This window comes from Numenius arquata, chromosome 19, assembly GCF_964106895.1.
Source record: "Numenius arquata chromosome 19, bNumArq3.hap1.1, whole genome shotgun sequence".
NCBI classification, from domain to species: Eukaryota; Metazoa; Chordata; class Aves; order Charadriiformes; family Scolopacidae; genus Numenius; species Numenius arquata.
The window spans coordinates 5518734-5533747 of record NC_133594.1 but is presented as its reverse complement, the minus strand read 5'-3'; the positions used below and the strand labels follow the sequence as shown (position 1 = coordinate 5533747).

General features: G+C 51.2%; 2 protein-coding genes across 2 annotated transcripts in view; both read right to left on the bottom strand.

The window, feature by feature from the left end:
- The window catches only part of EEIG1 (estrogen-induced osteoclastogenesis regulator 1), a 31429-nt gene extending 28841 nt beyond the window's left edge, over nt 1-2588 (bottom strand). The window contains exon 1 of the mRNA XM_074161204.1: nt 2443-2588. Within this exon, the coding sequence (XP_074017305.1) occupies nt 2443-2588 (146 nt within the window). The remainder of the gene's footprint in view (nt 1-2442) is intronic.
- An 8556-nt stretch (nt 2589-11144) lies between these two features.
- LOC141473661 (nuclear apoptosis-inducing factor 1) lies at nt 11145-14667 on the bottom strand. Its single transcript, XM_074161239.1, has 2 exons — nt 14163-14667; nt 11145-13004 (listed from the first exon to the last, which is right to left on the bottom strand). The coding sequence occupies exons 1-2, from the start codon at nt 14665-14667 to the stop codon at nt 12541-12543; spliced, it is 969 nt and encodes a 322-aa protein (XP_074017340.1). The 3' UTR covers nt 11145-12540.
- Between the last annotated feature and the right edge of the window lie 347 nt (nt 14668-15014).

Genomic DNA, 15014 nt, shown 5'->3' with positions numbered 1-15014 from the left:
GTGCGCAAGCTGCCAAGGAAGTCTATTGTAAATAACCTGAAAAATCTGTCTCTGGAGATTCTTATATTCTCAAACAACACTCTTCTTTCCACATCATAGGTCACTTAATCCTTGATTAAGAATCCTTGTTTAAGAAAACTGATCCAGTTCATCCTATGAAGGGTTCCTATACCTGCTTCTCCCCCCAGCTCTGTTTACAGACCCCAAATGACATGGGACACCTTGTTCAGATCAATTCTTGGAAACCTCACAGGCAGAAAGAGCTACTGGTCTGCTCAATCATAGCTGCTTATCTTCTATTGCCACAGACGGCAGAAGCAGCCCAAATCGATTGCAGAGCAAACACCAGACTTTTTTACACAAGCACCTCACACGAAATGACCTGACAGATGTTACAACCCCAAACGCAACTGTTTCAAAGTGGTTGATTTCAGAGAAACAATCACAGATCCTAAATAACATACAGACTTCTAACACAACACGGACACAGCATCTCCTTCCCTTTAATCCTTCCCCAGATCCAAAGAGTATCAGAAAGGTCATGGAAATGACTAGAGGAGCGTAGAGCAGAGCCAAGGCATGATCTGGGAGCCTCTCCGTACTGTAACTCTTCTCCTCACCATTCCTGGAAATTCATCCCTCCTGAAGTTTCTCTAACTGTAACAGGGGAAAATATTTGGAAAAGGTCAAATGACTTAATACCACCGAGACCTGTAACTTTTCAAGCAGGAACAGGTTTCCATGTGCTTTCAGTTAGAGTACAGACAGGTTAGGGGAAAGGCGGCAAACCCAACAGCCTACTTCCCCTTTGCTCGTTTACAAGCAATCAAGCTGGTTGAGAGTAATGTTATGTGTTTGGTTTAAATTACAGATGATTTTGCTGCTGGAACACATCTGCAACGCACCGTGCTGAGCGAACTGCTGAACCCCAGCCAGCTCAGAAAACAGCCCAATGCAACCCGAATGGCTGGCAGCATCCGCAATCCCCGGCGACAGCTCCTCGAAGCTGCTTCCAGGGACAAAAAGAAGAGGGAGATTGACATTTCTCAGCACAGGCTTTTCCTGAGACACCCTCCAGTTCAACTCATTTTATTATGACTCCAGGAAGCAGAGGGGTTAATTTCTTTCCAAGTTCACATACTGTTTGAATTCCTTAGATAAGCTGCTTCCACCAAACCCAAGGATCTAGCCTCAGGGGAGAACACTGTAAGGAAAAGCTCTTTTGATAGATTTTCTTCAAAAGAGAAATTAATTCAAAGTCCATTTTTGGTGGTGTTCCACGCCCATGACTTCTATGGACTTCAGATGAGGTTGCACTATGCCTCTGGAAAGAAAAACCAAGCTTCGAGCAGTGCTCTACCACTTCTATTTGCAAGACAGAAATATTTTACGCTTGCCCAATAAAATCTTCTCTCCTGAGATGAGAAAGCTCAGTGTGCAGCACCACAAAGAGGAAAACCAGACCAAACCAGGCTTTAGCTCTGGGATAAAGCAGTTAACAGCTAGCACAAACTAATCCCATGCCTTTAAAACTGAGCAGTCACTCAGGAAAGCAAAAAAAACAAGTTCTGAAAGCCACTGAAGGCTTCCCTCACATCTTGAGGCAGAAAGCAAGCAAGTCCGGGCTGTTATGGAATTCGTGTTTGCATACTGCTGGTGATAATCTGTGTGCGTAGTTGGAAACAAAGCAAGTTTTTATTAGCAATTAGTAGCAGCAGTGGGGACAGACCTGCCTGAAGGAGTCAGAGAAATGCCAATAGATGATGGCAGGACAACCTTATAAGATGTGCAGCAGAATGATCCCAATATGATGGACTGCATTAAAAAGAAAATACTGCAGCTATAAACTTGGAGATGCAATGGTATTAGTTCAAGGAGATAAACTGTGTCTTCAACACTGACAACTTTGACTCCAGGCAGCAGTTTTCCCTTGCACAGCAATTTGCAATGCAAAGCAAGCTACTTCCACTCTTACCAAGAACAGTAACTTGGAAGCAAACAGGGAGAGCAAAGTTGGGAAGGGTTGATTTGCTTAGATACAGTTTTCTACAGAGTTGAGTTTCAAGTCAGGCATGAAAGCAACATAGCATGGGGTCTGAAATAATGTGTGAGAACTTGGGGAAGGTGGGGGAATAAAAAAAGAAAAAAAAGAGGATTTAATCCACAAACCCCAGTCTTTGTCAGGGGAGTGACCTCCCGCTCCCTCCCCACACCTCTGAAAAATTCAATCCAGCTCTGATCAGCCAACACCACCCAGGTTCAGAGCTCTCTGTGTTCTTTCCCTGCTCCGGAGCATGATGTGGCATGTGGGGCCCTACAACAGAACTATTAAAATCCCATCAAGGGGTAAGCAAGTGGTAGCCATATGCTGAAGCGCTCAAGTGAAGAATAACCAGGGAAAAAAAGCACAGTCAGGAAGCAAGTCTGCAAGCAGCTTCTTACCTGGTAGATAAGCTAGCAAAGTCTCCTCCATCTAGCAGCCTGATTTTGCAGAACAGAACCCCGTTCACAAAGGGGACAGCAGTCAGCTCTTCTAGAGTGAAACTTGTCTGAAACTTGAATTTCTTCTTCTTCATCAGGAAAGCCATGGGCAAATTCAGCGTGGAAAGCCCAGGAATTCCAAACAAGATCAGGGAGGAGCGGCTCAAAACACACACAGACAAGCAGAGGAACGGCACTCGTCCCAGGAGCGCAAGCAGGGAGTAAATTCCAGTTCAGTTACAACGACGGCCCAGCTTCAAACGCACAATTCTCTTCTCTTTGGTGGTCGGATCTGGCTGTGGGATCATCGCCACGGCAGGCTTCAGGTGAAGAGGAAGAGGTCAGGTTAAATCTCTGCAACATCTCCAAGGGAAAAGGGAGGGAGGGAAGTCGGTCTCAGCTCCAGACCAGCAGGAGCTGTCCCAGTTAGAGGCTGCAGTGCTCCGTCTTCAGCACAACCCCTCCAGAAAGCATCTCTCCTGGGCAGTCATCTTGAGTCTTCAAAGAAGCCGTAAGTCTGCAGGCAGCGCATTCAGAGAGCTTCCAGTTTCTATCTCCTCCTCTTGTGCAATTCCTTGATACAGGTCTTCGGGTCAGCCTTTGGGAGGGAAATGAGTAAATTAGTCCCAGACAGTCTTGGGCCCCTCCTCCTCCTCTAAAACCTGTTTGGATGGGTAATATTCAGTTCAGACTCATACCAGTCTTAAGAGGTATGGCCCCAATTAGCCTGGCCCCAACATCCTCTCTCCCCTTTTTGCCTAGAGCAAGCTTCACTGTTGTCATCCCCCTCGTAATTTCTGTTTTGCAAAGCAGCTAATAAAAATCTGCTCTATTTTCACTAATCATCTTTAGAAGCAGTTTACAGAGCAAGAGCCATCTAACATGTAGTCTAACAAGAATAAGTAAAGCCTTCTCAAGAAATGCAAAAATCTGTTTCTTTTCTGTTTTTCCGACCAGCCCTAAGTGTTAGCACCTGTATCTTATAAACAGAGAAAGCAGCACGGAGGAGGAAAAAAAAAAAAAAAAAAAAAAGCAGTCTGCTCCAGATTACACAGCGCAACAACCAAATCAGGTCATCTGGCTGTCCAACAGCCAGGCCCACCGAATACGCTGCCTTCCCCCGGCACCAGGTCCACACCAAGCCGAGCCCCACACGGTTCAGTTTTGGGGCTGGAGATGGTAATTTCGTTACACATTTACGCAACACCTAAGCCAGGGAGACCCAAGATTAGCATCTAAAAGGGACGAGGTTATGAACGCTGGGCAGTAAACAATCCTCGGCGATACTAAGAATTAATGATGGCAAACCAACGCGGGCAAAGCTCCTGCTGCCTGCACGGGTGTGCGATCGAAGACCCTCTCCCGCTCGGGCAGCCATGGGCGAATCCAGCTGGCTCTGCCCACTGTGCCGGGGCTTGGGCACCCCACAGAGGCACTGTTCTCCTGTGGCCACCTCAGAACAGAGTGAGGGGGCAGATCACTGACTGCTCCGCACCACCAGCCCCCTCCATGAGCCATACCTGCCACTGCACTGAGCTGCAGCCAGGTCTCAGCCAGCCTTCCAGCCCCTTGGACTGTGCACCGAGCTGCAGCCAGGTCTCAGCCCACCTCTGGGCCCTGTGGACCACCCACTGGGCTGTGGCGAGGTCACAGCCTGTCCCCTGGCACCCCTGGGCCATGCACTAAGCTGCCGTCAGGTCTCAGCTTGCTTTCTGAGCCATGCACTGAACGGTGGCCAGGTCTCAGCCTGCCTCCCAGCCCCGTGAACCACAGTGAACTGCAGGCAGGTCTCAGCCCCTCTCCCAGCCCCAGGGGCCACGCACCGGGCCGCAGCCCAGCTCTGGCCCCACGAACCGTGCACTAAGCTGCAGCCAGGTCTCAGCCCCCCTCTCCCAGCCCATGCACCGAGCTGCAGCCAGGTCTCAGCACTCCTCCCGGGCCCCCAGTCACCAGCTGACCGACGGAAGGTCTCAGCCCGCTTCCCGGTCCCCTCCGCTGACCTGCGGCCCGGTCCCAGCCCGGTCCGGTCCCTGCTCGCACCTCCTGCCCTCTCCTCGCACGGCCGCCACAGCCACCGCTGCTCCCCGCCACAGCCGCCTCTGCTAACGCTACGCCAACTGCGGCCGCTACGCCAACGCCGCAGGCAGCTACAAGGCAGAGCAACGCCACGGCCGCGCTTCGGGAATACCAACCCGACACTACGTAACCCCCCGCCACCCTCCTCCCCGGGGAGGGGGGAGGGGAGCATGAGAGCGGCGCCGCACGATTGGGCCAGCAGCAAGGAGGCGGGCGGAACACAGCAAGGCTTTGATTGGTTGTCCCAGCACGGGGGCGGGGAAGAGAGCGCGGGGATTGGAGGCGAAGGCTGTCGGTTCGAGCAAGGCCCGCCTCCTGGTTGAGGGGGTGGGCGGGAAGCGGGGGGCTCTGCGGTGGACCCGCTGTCGCCTCGATGGGGAGGGTGGCGAAAGCGCGGCCTGGCTAGTCGTGTGGCTGCCGGGCCCAGGGGTCTCTCGGGCCTTCCAGCCCCCCGGAGTGTCTTGTAGCCCCTCCTCAGGCCGAGCGGCCCCGAGCTGGCACTGGAGTGTACGGGTCTGGCTGAGGGGATGACAGGCCTTGGCCCCTGCAGCCTGCAGTTGAGGTGTCCCTGCCTGAGGTGATGGGAGAGGCAGCTGTGACAGAGGTGGTCTCTGTGTCCTCTTCAGCAGTGCCCCATGACATCCAGGACCCCTTACCCTGCCCCTGTCCCAGTGCCTTCTGCCCAAGTGGCTCCCCGGTGACATCCCTTCGACAGGTACGTCCCACGTGCTGCAGGCACGTTGCTCTTCAGTGGTGTGGCCACCCTGTCCTCAGGCCTGCGCCTCCAGATGCCACACAGCGGGCCATGGGTCAGGCTGACCAGCAGCGCCAGGGCTGGCTGGCCTGCAGTGGGAGGGAGGCCCTGGCACAACACACCCCCGCGGGCAGCGTGAGGCAGGGCCGGGAGCTGGAGTCTCACCCTCCGCGTGTGAGATGTGGCAACCAGTTACACACATCTCTTCATCAAAATGGCTCCCTGTTATTAATGTGCTGCTGCCGTGTCCTGTGCCGTGGCTGGGATCCCTGGTTAGGCAGGATTCCATCGTTTAAGGGCAAGCAGAACAAAATGTCTCTCCTTGTCCTGAAGGAGTCTGCAATCATCAACATGATTTGCCTATTTTTTAAAGTTTGGGATGTGCCTAAGAGTCCCTGTGGCAGAGAAGTTGAGGTTTATATGGGAGGGACTTTTCCCAAGGCTGATTTGCATGTCTGGCAAAACTTGGATGAAAGCCTGGGAGTCCTCACTCTCTTTGCCAGGCTTTGATGCCCAGACTCCTTGCCTTTAATCTTCTCCATCTATGCAGACAATATCAGAGCTATCAAATAATTCTCCCACAATGTGAGTCTTTAAAAAAATACTCTGCTAGGAAAGTACACAGCAAGGTACTTGGATAAAAGTTAAAAACTGGATTAATGTGTTGTTATGATTCTTGCTTACCAGGTTAAGCAGATACACGGACTTTGGGTTGGGAAAAACATTTCATATTGGTACAGTGAAACCAACACAGGAGAGATCAGTCTTCCCATACAGCAGGGTTTGTGGGGGCTACTTTTAAAGGCAGAGCTTGAATTGTTCCATCAGTTGATATCATCTGGTGTTTTCAAGGCTTCGAGACATTGCCAGAGATGGGTTGAGTTTTCTTCTTTCTGTTTCTCGGTTTACTGGGAAGAGCTCAGCCTGCTAAATATTTAATATTTGCCAAGCTGGGATGCTTAAATGCTGGAAGCATCTGAAGAATCCAGCCCAGTCCCTCACACTTCTCATTCCCTGAGTGTACCGCTGACAGACATGTCGATCTTTCGCTTCCATCACTAGGTAAAGGACAAACGATGTTTCTGTTTGTGGTGTGGGAGGAGGCCATGTGTTATCTGGTATGATTCACTCCGATAAATAACCTCCTCGGAGGACTTCTCTTGTTTATAGCAACAGCCTCAAATGCTAAGGTTTACAGAGATTGTAATCCTTACTGTTCTCACGCATGTTTACTCTACAGTTTTATCAGAAACATCTCTTGAAAACCTCAGTGTTTTTATAATTAATTGAATAATGTGACTGATGTTAAAAATAAACGGATTTGGAAAAATGCCCAGTGAACTGCTGAACAGTGTGTAATATAGCAACCGTAGCTGGATTCTCAGGGGTATGTATATTTTCCTAACAAACGCAGTCTCATGACTTAGAGATTAAATCTTTATTAGTTCGAAATTCACCCTGTTGATTTTTCTGTGTTTGTGCTGCATAATTATTTCTGAGGAAATTCACGTTTTTTAAAGGGACAGTGCTTCTCTGCACACGTGCCCTGCTGGGAAAGGTGTCAGTGTGGGTGAGTGAGCCCCATGGAGGCACCGCAGAGGGGATGTGGCTGTAGGGTATTTCCATCCATCCACCATCCCGCTGGCTTTATTTTCCGATCCAGGTCCAATCCATTCACAAAGGAGCTGTGTGTGTGAACAGGGCGCTCTGATATATGTTGATTCTGCTTACCCCATACCGAAATGCTCTTGATTTCTCTTTTACGACTTTGGCCCTGCCATGCCCACCTCACCTCTGCTCTGTGAGCCTCGGCCACGTCCCTGCCCCATGCTCTCCCTGACCTAAGCCTCTCCTGATGCCGCTCCCTTGGTGCTGCCGCCACTTCCTCAACTTTTGCTGTCTCAGGGCATCGTCTTATCAGTCTGGGACAATTTATGAGTTTGGGCTCTGCAGTTAAGTCTGGGCCTCACCTCTGCTGTCACCCGAGGTGTGTCCCGCCAGCCAGGGGCTGGGATCTCTCCTCTCTGCTCGCCTTGGGACTGCGAGTGAGCAGGAAAAGAGATGGCTTTTCTTGCCTTCTCCCTCCTCACTTCCAGGATTGAGATAAAGCAGCAGAGTAGAAACAAGCAAGATAAATTCAGAAGGGACAAAACTTAGTGAGGTGAAGTGAGATGCGTTCTGTAATGTGTTTGGTGAGCCAGCAAATCCTGTCTCTTATCCCAGAAGAATCCCAGATACATCAAGCCCTGTAAACTACATCATCAGCGTCTTCCTCTGGAAAACATCATCACTCTAATCCATTTGTCCTAGCAGCCAAATGATTAAAGTTTGAAAAGTAAATTATACACATTGCTGCAACAGTGTGAACACAGTAATGGCCCTCTTCTGTTACACCTGCAACCTCTGTTATAATAGCTTTAATGAGCTTTCAGCCTCGTCATCCAAAAAGAAAAGATTATCGCACCACACTTTATGCTGTAAAGGTGGTCTTTGCGCTGATGGTGGCCAAGCACCCCCTCTGAGGGGCTGCACGGGAGCCTTCCCCAGAGCTGGGGGGCAGACCCAGGCTGGGGAGTTCCCTAAATGGGGCAGGGGTCGCAGCCCCCACCTGGGGCAGGACATGGCAGTGGCGTGAGCCCTGTCTGCAGCGTGCAGGCTGCTGGAACCCCTGTGAGGGGAATGGGTACCTATTCCCATTCCATGGGATTATCCTATGGAGTTATTCCAGGCTTGCGTCTTCTCAGCTTAATTTAATAACAGGCTGCAAGCTCTACTTTGATCTGCTTGTGTTTTTCTCTAGTTCCATATTTAACTGAACTCATCATCACAAAGGCCAGAACTGTTTCACTTTCTGTGCCAGGCTGGGTTTCCTGTTGGACGTGGGAAGGACACACCTGCCCAGTGGGTTTCTGGCCTGCCAGGAGGGGGGATCCTGTTATTGGCAGAGACAAAGGGAGCACAGGAATCTGGAGTCGGTGGATTCCTTTCCCCAAATATGCGGTCAGACCTGAAAATCCAGCTGCCTGGCTTTTTTTTTGTTTACTGGTTTCCATATCTACTCCAATGTGTCCTGGGAATGTGCAGGAGGACTCTCCGCTGCTTCTTTCCGGGAGGCCTATGGGTGGAATGGGAGCTGGTTTGCCCCTTCCCAAATCTGCCGACTGGAACCCGCTTTGCCTCCAGGCTTGTTGTGTTTATTAAGTGTTATCCCTGTGTCTGTATCCCAGGTGTTGCCTTCGATGCTCTGCTGGACAAGAGACCTGCTGGCCTGGGCTCTCCCACTGGTGCCGTGCTTCTGTCTCCAGCCCCACAAATGCCGCTGTTACCCCAAAACTGTAAGTCTGTGGTTCCCACTTGACACGGCAACCTCTAATTTGAGATCCAAGGTGGCAGAGGTAACAGAAACTGTCCCTGCTGGAGCTGGGCTTCTCCCTTGGCTTCCTCACCTTGCGGGGCTGGGGCCCCAGGGCTGGAGCCCAGTTTGCAGGTGATGTGGGCTTTGTTTCCGCTCGCTAAAACGCAGCCTGGAAGCTGTGCCGATCATTTGTGTGACGCTTTCAAGAAAGACAAAGAATCTTAAATGCTTCAATTTTCGTACTTAGCAGGCCACACTTGTGCTGACAGTACCTGCTGGCAATAACCTTGTAGATGGCAACAGGAAAAAAACCACACAAAACCCCAGAACAGTGCTGTGTCAAAACAGGCTTGACAAACTTTAAAAACATGCCGGAGGAGGCAAAGGTAATTTAGGTGAGGATGCAGATGATATCATTCCATCCCTCGGCAGGGATCTGCTCCCAGAACTGTGATGTAGCTATGGCAGTGCGCTGTACTCGTGGGATACTGACATGTTTATACGTCTTTTAAAAATCTTAAAACCTGCCCTTTTACCTACAATTAAAGAATTTGTGATTTTTTTTTTTTTAATTTTGTGCTGCCTGATCGATTCTGTGGTAAACTGACCCCAAAGAGCTGTAAGCTCCTGACATCTCTGTGTCCTCTCCCCGTGTTTGCGGGAAGCAGAAGGACCCAGTTTGTGTTCCCAGGCATCCGGACTTTCCTCGGGCTACAGGCCCGAGGATTCCTAATCCCTGAGCTGTGCCCTTTGAATTTCTTCCTCTCTGGGGCTCTCAGTCCTGAGAAGATTCATCAGTGAGAGGAGCAAGGAGGATCACAGAAGGTCTGGACGATGAGAGTAATTTCTGGGACCATCCTCTTGGGGCTGGACACTGGGCAGTACTTTGCCGCGGCCCAGGGTCCCCGTGCCTTGCCCCGTTGCACAGTGCCACCTCCTGGAAAGTCGCGCCTGAGCTGCACACGTCAAACAGCAGTTTTGCTCCTGAGGCAGCCAGTGGTGCCTCTTATTGCTGCAAAGTCCATTTTCTGACCCACCAAGAGCCCTCCACCAAACTTCTCTTCCTCCAGCAGGTACGAAGGATGCCACTCGTTGCCCTGCTGCTCGCCCTCACTCCACCACCCTGTGGCAGAACATCCCCCCACGGCTCTTTCCTGCTCTGGATGCTGAATATAAATCTCTGGCTACAGTAGAGGAACACAAATGAACATCTTTTGGTGTTAGTCCTCAGCTTCTGTTCTCCTTGGGCACCAGTTCCCCGTTCAGCTGAATACCCCGTGTACATATTCACCCTTTAAGTGCCCTGTTTACCTCTTCCTCCTGGTTTTGACTTTAAGGGACATTTTTCTCTCTCCCTTCCCAAGTTTGATGACCTCGTCGTGAGCAACAACCAAGCCCCTCATCACGGTGCTCACCCTGTATTTAAAATGTTGCTACATCTTTTTAATGAGACAAAAAATGTGTACGCGGAACTTGCACCTGAATGCTGCTGGCTTGACTAAGCTCTATATTTATCCTGAAAAGACAAGAAAAATAGGTGGTTCCAAGAGCAACACATTTACTCCTACGAAACAGTAACACAGCTTACGTGCTTAGTCACTGAAAAAATGTACACTGCAATTTAAAGCCAAAGGCTGGTACTTCATCCATCATTTTAGGCTATTGTGGCATCTTCTGAGCAGCTGCGAGATTAATGTACTCTGGTAATCTGTCATACACAGTGAAATAACTAGTGCTGCAAGGTAAGGCTGTAAAAGCTGTTATTTGGGAAAAAAAAAAAAAAGACTGTAATTATGTAAATACAAGGGCACAAAGTTCACGAAAAAGAAAAGGCTACTGTGGCGCGTGGCTGTTCACGGCTTTCGTTGGATTCTGTGTGGCAAACTTGTAAACTTTTTGCCCGGGAGCATGCTGAGGAATTCAAACAGCCTGTTTACCAAAAAAACACTTTTTTTTAATTAAAATTCATATTTGTAAAGGAGAGATCATTACACAAATGAGGTAAACCAACACATACGACATAGTTTTCACTTTAAAAAGAAATGTCAATCGAGCAATTGATTTGATTCCACAAAGTCCAAGAGGAAGAGTCAGGCGAGTGTTACTCACGCGGTGAGATGCCGGACGAGGTGGGAAGACGCAGCTGATACTGCCCTGACTCAGCGCAGAGATGTCAGTGCCAAAGGGTCAGGAGTCTTCCAGGGACCAACCCCTTGTCACCGCGCTGTCCTCTTCTCCCCCATCAGACTTGGTGACGAGAGGAGATGAGTAAAGGCCAGAAACAGGCAGTGGTGGCCTCTTCACCCACGGCTCTAACCAGGGGTCCCCCACCAGCATTCCCCCCATAAAAGGCTGTGTAAAGGTTTAATTTGATTGTGCAAATTCACTCCCTCATCAGTCATTGCTCACCACTTCTCAGCCCTAACGGAGACTTAACAGCAAGCAAATACCAGCTCTGAAAAAGTTCCATTTCAAAACAATATCTGGCAAGCAACAAGCCCATTAAATGTGACACATTTCAAGGTACAAAGAGAAGAGTTATGCTTCCTTCTATTTTTTTTTTTTGGAAGTTTGCTTCCATACATGTACAAGTGGAGCTTTTCATCTAAATGTTTATGAAGTTACTGCAAGTCTGTGAGAATCACATTCATCACCCCATGAAATGCAGCCTTCTCATCGAGGACCAAGCCCTACAGCCTGAGCACCTCAAAGAAGAGAAAAGTGGCTGCAATGTTGTTTTACCTGGTATAATGGGAAGGAAATAGTGTGGTGAACCTCAGACCCGTTCCTCAGAACACCACTGGGAGCCAGCTAGCAAAGAATGGCTGTACTCACTTCCAGTCCTAACCAGTACAGACCAAAGACCACCGCCACCAGTAGAACCAAATAACGCTCCAAAAATTCACTCAATTAAACCAGTGGCTAACGAACTCCTAAAAGTAGGCTGTTGGCAATTAATGCACGGCTGAAGCTCTGCAGTCCAGGTCCACTTTGATGGATGAAGGTATCGTGGAGGTGACAAACTATGCAGATGAGACAGAGCTGGAGTTTCACCTGTTACACCCACCTGCGTGAAACTCATCCAGGCCCTTGTGGATTAACTATGCTGAGACAGGCAATGCGTTGCTTCCGATACGTATCCCAGCACAGTATCTGGTAACCAAGACATGAAATTTTCATCACATCTGCCAAGTTTATAGTGAAATTTCACAACCGCGAGCAGATAGAACATGAGGTGAATGCACTATTTTAATCCCATTTTTATCCTCAGGGCACGTGGGTGGGATTTAAAATGTACGTAGGCTCAGTGCTGGTCTGAAAAGGCTGGATGTCACGCTGCAAGAGCAGGATCCATAACTCTCGGTGCAGAGAGCAGGTTGTACCACATCCGGTGCCACGTTTCCAGTAAATGCTTTCAGCAAGAGACAGAAATGCCTTCGCTACCGTTTATGAAAACTGTACCTTGGCAGCTGCAGTACTGCGATATCGCAACAAGACTCTCCACGTTAGGAGTCAGTTAAAGGCTCTAGATCTTGAGAGAGAGAAAGAGAGTGGTGTCGTACTTCAGAGAGCTTTTTCCAAACAGAAATAAAAAAATAACTGTCTTTTTTTTTTTTTTTAATAAATCTATTGTTTGAGGAACTAAAGCAACCAATGTTAAGTTCCTGGTTTATTACACATCCTGCTCTGCCTCTGTATGACGAGTCTGAATAGGCAGATTAGCATGAGATTAGCAGAGAAAGCTGTTTAGGCTCAGCAAGACTCCAAGGCGAGCCATTTCACATTGACAAGAGCTACCACCCCTCGCTCCCTGTGTCCACCAGCAGCACGGACAGGTTTTTCCCCCGAGAAAGACATCCCATCTCTGTTTCTTTCACTGGATCATGCCATCTTGCTGCCCCGTCTGGCTGGGGTCAGCGGTGACCGACGGACTGGGTGTATTGCTCTGCAAAAATCGACGGAAGTCCTTAATCATGGGGCGGAGGACCTGGATGAGGGCACTCAGTGCCGCCTGGGTTCCTTCCATGGCTTGTGCCTGTCGCTCCTGGGCGCACGCCTGCACCTCCTGAGAGCGCCGAATCATCTGCAGCAAGTCATTCTGCTGCTCCAGGTGCTGGGCGATCTCCTTCACGTGCAAGTTGGTCACTCGCTGCTCCTGCAAGAGCTTGGCCGAGTTCAGGGCAATTCGGCTTTTCAGCTCCTGGGGTTTCGCGGACACTTCGTGTTGATGCGCCATCATCTCCAAGGGCGCTTCGGCCGTGACTGTGGTGGGGGCTTCAGTTGTGCAGTACTCCACCACCCCGTCCTCCAGACTGTGGTAGGTTGTCTCTGCAGGAACTGAGAACAAAGGAGAGAAAGGGGGTAAGAAGTAGCTGCGATATGGGGATTTTTATCTCCAGGTCTATTGAATGAGTATCACAGGAATAGCGCCTGTTCGGTGAGATAACATACAACGAACAGCAATGCACAAAATGACCTATTTAAGTCTACTCCACCCTCATCTCAGCTTCCGTCAAGGCTGTACAGTCCAAAGCCATGGGGCATGCCTTATCTGTCTAGACAAAATCCTTTCTCAACCTCCAGTTCAGAACAACCTTTCCAAGGGGAATTACCCGACTGACAGAAGGGCCAAGACAAGGCCCAGAACGCCGCTTGTCAGAGGACCGCTGCTCTTTGGGGCAGACTGGGAATTCAGCCTCAGAGACTTTTCATGGAATCACGGAATTGTCAAGAGTTGGAAGGTACCTCTAGAGATCATCCAGTCCAACTCCCCTGCCAAAGCAGGGTTGCCCAGAGCACATCACTCAGGGCTGCATCCAGGTGGGTCTTGAAAATCTCCAGAGAAGGGGACTCCATGACCTCCCTGGGCAGCCTGTTCCAGGGCTCTGGCACCCTCACCAGAAAGTTCTTCCTCATATTTGAGTGGAACTTCCTGTGTTCCAGCTTGTGCCCGTTGCCCCTCGTCCTGTCACTGGGAACCACTGAAGAGAGTCTGGCTCCATCCTCCTTCAAGCCACCCTTTAGATGCTTGCAAGCATTAATAAGGTCTCCCCTCAGCCTTCCCTTCTCCAGGCTAAAGAGTCCCAGCTCTCTCAGCCTTTCCTCATAAGGGAGATGCTCCAATCCCTTAATCATCTTTGTTGCCCTACACTGGACTCTCTCCAGTAGTTCCCTGTTGTTCCTCCCCCTCCTTTTGTTCCCAGAGAGAGGGACTGAACAATCTGCAAGATGCAAAGGATACCGGCATCCCTTGTTCTTAAGGACGAGCCTGGCCATCAATGCTGACTTTCAGTACGTGCGTATCTTGCAGCCACTGCCCCCCAGCATGAGGACATTCTGGGAACAGCATTTTAATTACAGAGACTCGGGGGGAGGGGGGGGGAGGGTGTCGTTTTGCTGGGGCTTTCCCCGCACAGGCCTCACGGGTGGGTATCGGGACCCCGCTATGACCTTCCAAACTCGGCCCGGGGCCTCTTCAGCGGGCGCAGCACTCACTCTGGGTCAGGGTGACCGTGGTGGCCGAGGCGGTGATGGGTATCTCGGTCCCGTCACCCCCGCTGCAGTCCCCACTCGGCAAACTGATGATGGTGGCTTCTCCCAGCAGGTTGCAGATGCGTTGCTGCATGGGGGTGAGGATAACGGGGGCGGTGGCGGTGCCCGTGGGGTCTTCGCTCTCCGGCCCGTTGCCGTTGCCGTTCTGGCTCTCGCCTCCCCCTTCCATGGCAGCCCGGACTTGGGCCACTTTGCGTCGCACCTCGGTCTTGAGGTCGGACCATTTCTTCTTGACCTCGGGCAGCTCGCGGTGGCAGGTGGCCACGGCGTTGACGCGGCGCAGGATGTCGTGCCAGGCGGCGGCCTTGGCGGCCAGGGGCACGCCCGCGTTGAAGTGGTTGATGAGGAGGTGCTTGCCTCGCTCCAGCTCCTCCACGATGATCTCCACCTCCCGCTCCGAGAAGTTCATCTTCCGCTTCTTGGCTGGGGGCGCCGGGGGGGACGCCATAGCCACGGTGGGGCAGGGGGCACCGAGGAGGGGACACTGAGGGACACCTGCAGGCCAAGGGCGGGGGGGGGGGGGAGGGGGGGGGGGGAGCTGGCCGGGCCCAGGGAGCCCTGGGGGAGGCCGGGTAGGGCCGAGGGGCGGCAGGGCCCCCCCAGGCCTACTCACCCCCCGGGGCCGGGGACAACAGGGGGGCCCCGAGGCCCCTTAGGGCCCGGAGGTGACCGTCCCCCCCCCGCTCCCCCCTTGGCACCGCCAACGATACGCAAATTGCGTACCGCAGTCACCCAGCAAACCCCGCTCAACGGCCTCCACCCTGCGACACTGGCGTAATGGCTTCCAGAATCAGC

What these genes read in the sequence shown, in the direction of transcription:
- LOC141473661 (XM_074161239.1), bottom strand. Translation starts at nt 14,667, where the DNA reads ATGGCGTCCCCCCCGGCGCCCCCAGCCAAGAAGCGGAAGATGAACTTC. An exon ending in CACGGTCACCCTGACCCAGA is followed by an intron (nt 13,005 to 14,162) that starts GTGAGTGCTGCG and finishes CTTTGTTCTCAG; the next exon opens with TTCCTGCAGAGACAACCTAC.